At 39.6% G+C, this 5,485-nt stretch overlaps 1 protein-coding gene across 1 annotated transcript; it reads left to right on the top strand.

Annotated features, from left to right (window-relative positions):
* The first annotated feature begins 947 nt into the window (after positions 1 to 947).
* Positions 948 to 3,443, top strand: LOC114465992 (nociceptin receptor). The gene is made up of 2 exons (XM_028451409.1): positions 948 to 1,439; positions 3,021 to 3,443. Exons 1-2 carry the CDS (start codon positions 948 to 950, stop codon positions 3,441 to 3,443), a joined length of 915 nt encoding a protein of 304 aa, XP_028307210.1.
* The last annotated feature ends 2,042 nt before the right edge of the window (positions 3,444 to 5,485 follow it).

The raw sequence follows: 5,485 nt of genomic DNA, 5'->3' as shown, positions 1-5,485 counted from the left end.
TGTTCTGATTCAGTGCAAAGATTCAATTCTCTGAGCGATAAGATCCGACTTCCAGTGTTCAGTGTTTCCAATGTTTTTCCGAGTTTACACTTCTTGACCCTTGACCTGAGGAGATCTGGACAAGAACGAGATTTCCGAGAGTGTGAAAAGGTTTATAGGGCACGGTGCAGTGTGTGGCTCAGCTGCATCAGCCAGTGTGTCCAAGCTAAACTTCCCCTCTTAGCTGATGTTCACAGATTCAAAATGACATTTCTTAAAGGATTTCGTCAAGTTTACACATGACAACTGCAGCAGGTTGTATGTAAGGGCTCACAGTGCAGCCTGGATACAGACGTCAATAGTGAGGAGATGGTAAAAAAAGACAACGTAACGGTGTGATTTTTGCTTGAGAGTCAACATTACAGGCACCACCGTGTCCCAGGCTGGTACCTGCCACGCACAGACCCTACATGCTGACCAACACCCCACGCTGCACTTACTGCAACACAGGACACACATAGCTGCCCTCCAGCTCCACAGCGCACACCCCGCGCTAAACAGCAGAGAATACAGAAATGTTAAACTTTACTGTATATGTATAAAAATGGAAACTACAGTTCTAGGGAGAGAACAAACACTTTATTAGATCAGGGTACTTTAATTAGTCAGAATCTCTTGACTAAAATGCAACCGAGTTTAAGTTTTACATAGTGTGTTCAAAGGGTTGCTTCTCCCCATGTAGAACATGTAGAAATGTTGTTTTAATAATTCAAACATAACTTTATATTGTGTGAAAAGACTTGTTGTAGTTGAATAAATCTATTTGAGTTGGAGGATGAAACAGGTGGTGTTTGTGATGATTGTGGATTTGGACTTGGTTTACATTGAATGTTTGTTTCTGTTTTTCTGCTCTGTGAACAGTTTGCTGATGATCTCCTGGTTTGTGCCCAGATGTAAACGCTCGGATAATGGCGGTCTTGAACCCCTACGTGCTGGTCTTCGCCTCCTGCCTTGCTCTGATCCTGGTGATGGGCCTCAGCGCTAACCTGCTGGTCATCTCTCTATTCTCCAAGCGGAAGAGTCGTAGGAACCACCTGGACGTGCTGCTGCTCAGCATGACACTGGCCGACCTGCTGACGCTACTGCTCGTGCCCTTGACGTTGCACTCGGCCGTCAGTTATTCGTGGCCGCTGGGCGACACTTCCTGTAAGGTCTACCAGTTCCTGTTGGCCTTCGGCCTGTCGGCCAGCACCTACTCACTGTGTGCCGTATCGGTAACGCGCGCCGTGATCATCACTAACCCGTACCGGCCACCCGCCGCTGACCTGCTGCTGCTGTTGCTGGTGCTGGTGTGGGCCCTCAGCTTCTTCATCAGCCTGCCTCTGAGGATGTTTGCCACCAAGGAGAGTGTGGAGAGCTCCAGCTTCTGCCTGCCTACCGTCCAGGAGCACCACTACCAAGTACTACTAACAAATATTAACACATTACTAAGAAATGACTAAGAAATGATCAATTAAATTACGAGGATATTATAATAATACATTACTAATAAATTACCAGGGATTGCTAAATTACTAATAAATTACAAACTACTACAAATTATTAATGAATTACATATGTACAGGAGCACCACTACCAGGTACTAACACATGACTGATAAATAATGTATTAGTTAATAATAAGTTATGAATATATCACTACCATGTGTTAGTAACAAATTACTAATACATTACTAATAAGTCCAGAAACACCACTACTAATTAATTAATTAATTAGGTACAAAAGCACCACTACCACGTATTAACAAATTACTAATAAACAATAATAAATTATGAATAAATGTGTATATACAGGTGCACCACTACCAAACACTGATAAAATGCTAATTAATTATTGTCATTAATACATTACCAATAATGTATATATGTACAGGAGCACCACAACAAAGTAGGCTATTACTAACAAATTACAACTAAATTATTATGAAGTTATGAATAAATTACTCATACATTACTAATAAGGTACTGCTATTTTTTTTAAGAAACTGCCAAGTACTGACAATTTACTAATAAATAACTTGCAATTCACGAATAAATTCTAATAAAATGATTAATAAATCAAATATGTATTAACTACAAAGCACCACTACCAAGGACCAACAAATTACTATTAAATACTAGTAAATTATTAATAAGTTATTCATTAATTATTATTACATTTTGTATATACAGGTTCACCACTAACAAGTACTGACAATTTACTCATTATTAATAACCACTACATCACCGTGTGCACCATATGGAAAAATTCTAAAATATGGTTTGGGCTGTGTTCGAAATCACATACTAACTTACTACTCTGATGTCAAAATGGGTATGTAGTGCGTTCACAATGGATCGTATGAAAAGATTGAGTACGCGAGAAATACCAGGATGTATACTATATCGGGACATTTTATGATGTGTGTATTGTGAGCACTTGTACACAAGCAGAATGTAAAATCGTCCTGGACCGGCTTCAAGCTAAAAATCAAATATCTTCTTTTCAAAACGAAAGCATCTCTTTTTGTCTCCAACTAGTTTTTAACCCTTTTGTAAATAGGGCTCTTATTTTGAAATTAACCAGAAGTTTAGTCAGTTGCACAATGGCGGGTCTCCGAAAATCTCTGAAATGTCGGCATTAAACTTGTTTATGAGTTTTTTAGCTTAAATGACCACTTGGTGATATTCTACTTGGTCACTTTTTTGCTTAAAATGTTTTCATAACTTTCAAAGGTGGAGAACCAATACAGTTTTTTTACCCTAAGTGTGCTTCCAGTTATTGTCGTTCTAGGTTCGAAATTCATCTTGGGAAACTTGGAAGTATACTTCAGTGGGAATGCTCATCATCCTAGTCATACTTATAGTATATAGTAAACAGTATATACTTATTGAGTTGGTAGTGTATAGTACAGTATGGAGTATACCATTTCAAACACAACCTTGGTCTTGATTCAATCAATCAAATGACTTCAACAGCTTTGCTTGGCTTTGTGCTTGCAGGTGGTGCTCGGGCAGTTCCTGCTGTTCTATCTGCTGCCGATGGCGGTGATTGCCATAAGCTCGGCGTGGCTTTCGCTCTACCTGCACCGTTGCCCTGTCATGTCGACGTCCAGCACCAGAAACACACGCAGAGCCTTGCTCATGGTCTTCATGGCCGCCGCCTCCTTCTCCAGCTGCTGGCTGCCCGGCTATGTGCTGGAGCTCTGCGTGTTCCTGGGCCTGTACCGGCACGGCGCCGCGTGGGACGGTTTCTACTTCCTGTGCACTGTGCTGCAGTATGTGCACCCATGCATCAACCCGGTGATCTATGTGCTGCTGTCCAAACGCTACGAGTCCCTCTGGAGGAACCGAGTGCAGCCACAGGTCATCAGTGCCACCATGGACAGCTTATCAGCCAAGCACAGCCTGGGAACCACAGCATAGTCTGAGCACCGTTTCTGCTACAACACTAAGACACAAAAGGATTATTAATCTACAATTAAACTATAAACACAATTTAAACCATTCCTTTTGATTTCAGTATCCAAATGAGGGAACTACGAAGTGACTAAGCCAATCACAGCACGGGAACTACAGGATAGTTTGAGGACAATTTCTTCATCTACACCAAACCATCATAGGATTAAAATGTCGCAGCTCCCCCTTGGTAAAGTTGGAAATTAAATGTACCCCGACTTCTTTGAGAATCAGTTGTTTGACGTCACACAATAAGGGTGATGCAAAACAACATATCAGTAGTAAAACATTGATTAAAAGCATTTTAGGCCAAAAAACACTCAAAACCATTATACAATAGTCACTAGCTTCCATTTTACTTAACACTATTGTGGGACACAGTAATGCAGACTGTATTTCAAACAGGAGAGACTTAAATGAAGATGGAGAATTATTTATTCACAGAATTTCCTGTTTGAACTTACGCTGAGCTCCATTTGTTTTTTCCTTTTTATTTGAAATTAGCATTTTACGTGATTTTAAAATGCATTTGAAATTATAATTATTTGTTTCATTTTATTTATTTATTTTATGACTACATTTCATTTATTTGTAAAGCATTTTGTGCCCTGTGTTATGATTTAATTAGTGGTGGGACTTTATAGCATTAATTAATGACAGAAAAATAACGCACTAACAAAAATTACGCAGTTAATCTTTTTTTCATCGCACACCAAACAGCGTGGGACCATTCTCATTGCACTAGTTCCCAGTATACCCATGACACTAACTACAACACAAGAAAAGGGAGAGCTCGAAGCTGTGTTTCGTGGCGAATGATTTTCGTAAGATACCGGATGAAAAACAAAAGCCCAGTTGTGCGCAAAATTGTGTAAGACAGAGTTTGCCGATAACCGGAGCTCTTTTAGCCTCCGCTAGGACCTTAAAGCTGATATACAGAGTTTCTGATAAATCTATGTTTATGTATGATTCTTTTGAAATGCAAAAAAATACCTAATTAGTATTTTACTATGTTCTACTGCTGGTGGTTATTCATATACATTCATGTATATACGTCCCTCCTTCATCCTATACAAATGGAAACAATCTGCCAATAGGCTTTGACTACGTGTTTTTGAGACTGTCAATCAAAGTGAATGCGGAACTGTGCACGGAAACCAGGTCGCGCGTCACAACAGCAAACAGATAAATATGATTTTGGCTCTTATCTGACCCATAGACCTATATCAATGGAACCCGATGCAACCTTGTGATGTTCCACAATGAGTGTGCAGAAAACTAGAGGTGTGGCTTTTTGTATTTTGGCAGAGGCAGTAGGAGGAAGTGAAGTTGTGTAGGATGGGACATCGAGACGTTTCTCAGAAACTCTGGATAGCAGCTTTAATGCTAAACATGTAGCAGCTAGCACAATCTTAGTCCGAGCAGGCAGCGTCGCCAATCCACACTCAACAAGATCAGAGGGTTCAGAGTCAAAATGAATAAGTCCATGACAGAAAAATGAACAAACTCACTGGAAAAATGGTAGTATACTGTGGACCACACTTTGTTACACATTCACACACCAATGGGACAGAGCTGCCATTCAATGTGCTAGTCGACCACTGGGAGCAACTTGGGTTCAGTGTCTTGCCAAAGGACACTTTACACATAGACAGGTATAGACTAGGCTCAAACCCCCAACCTCTTGATCAGAAGACGAACCCTCTACCACCTGGGCCACAGTCAAAATCATACTATTGTTTATTCATATTGCAAATTATGTTAGCACTCAGTGATAAAGTAAATAAACACAATGTTGTTGTTTAGGTTAATTATTGTGTTTTCACTGATTCAGTCATGTACTAAAATCCATCTAAATTGAAAAATGTTGCATGTCGTGTCAAATATTGTTTTTTAAATCAATTAATCACAAAGTCTATTTTATGAAGATACATTTTTTTTTAATGGAGTCCCATCATTAGTTTTAATACATTAATTATTTGAACGCCTTTTTGCTGAAATATGCTACA

The sequence above is a fragment of the Gouania willdenowi genome, chromosome 6 (assembly GCF_900634775.1).
Source record: "Gouania willdenowi chromosome 6, fGouWil2.1, whole genome shotgun sequence".
Classification (NCBI taxonomy): domain Eukaryota; kingdom Metazoa; phylum Chordata; class Actinopteri; order Blenniiformes; family Gobiesocidae; genus Gouania; species Gouania willdenowi.
Note: the sequence above shows the minus strand (reverse complement) of the source record. Positions and strands in the feature narration are given on the sequence as shown.

What these genes read in the sequence shown, in the direction of transcription:
- LOC114465992 (XM_028451409.1), top strand. Translation starts at nt 948, where the DNA reads ATGGCGGTCTTGAACCCCTACGTGCTGGTCTTCGCCTCCTGCCTTGCT. An exon ending in TCCAGGAGCACCACTACCAA is followed by an intron (nt 1,440 to 3,020) that starts GTACTACTAACA and finishes TTGTGCTTGCAG; the next exon opens with GTGGTGCTCGGGCAGTTCCT.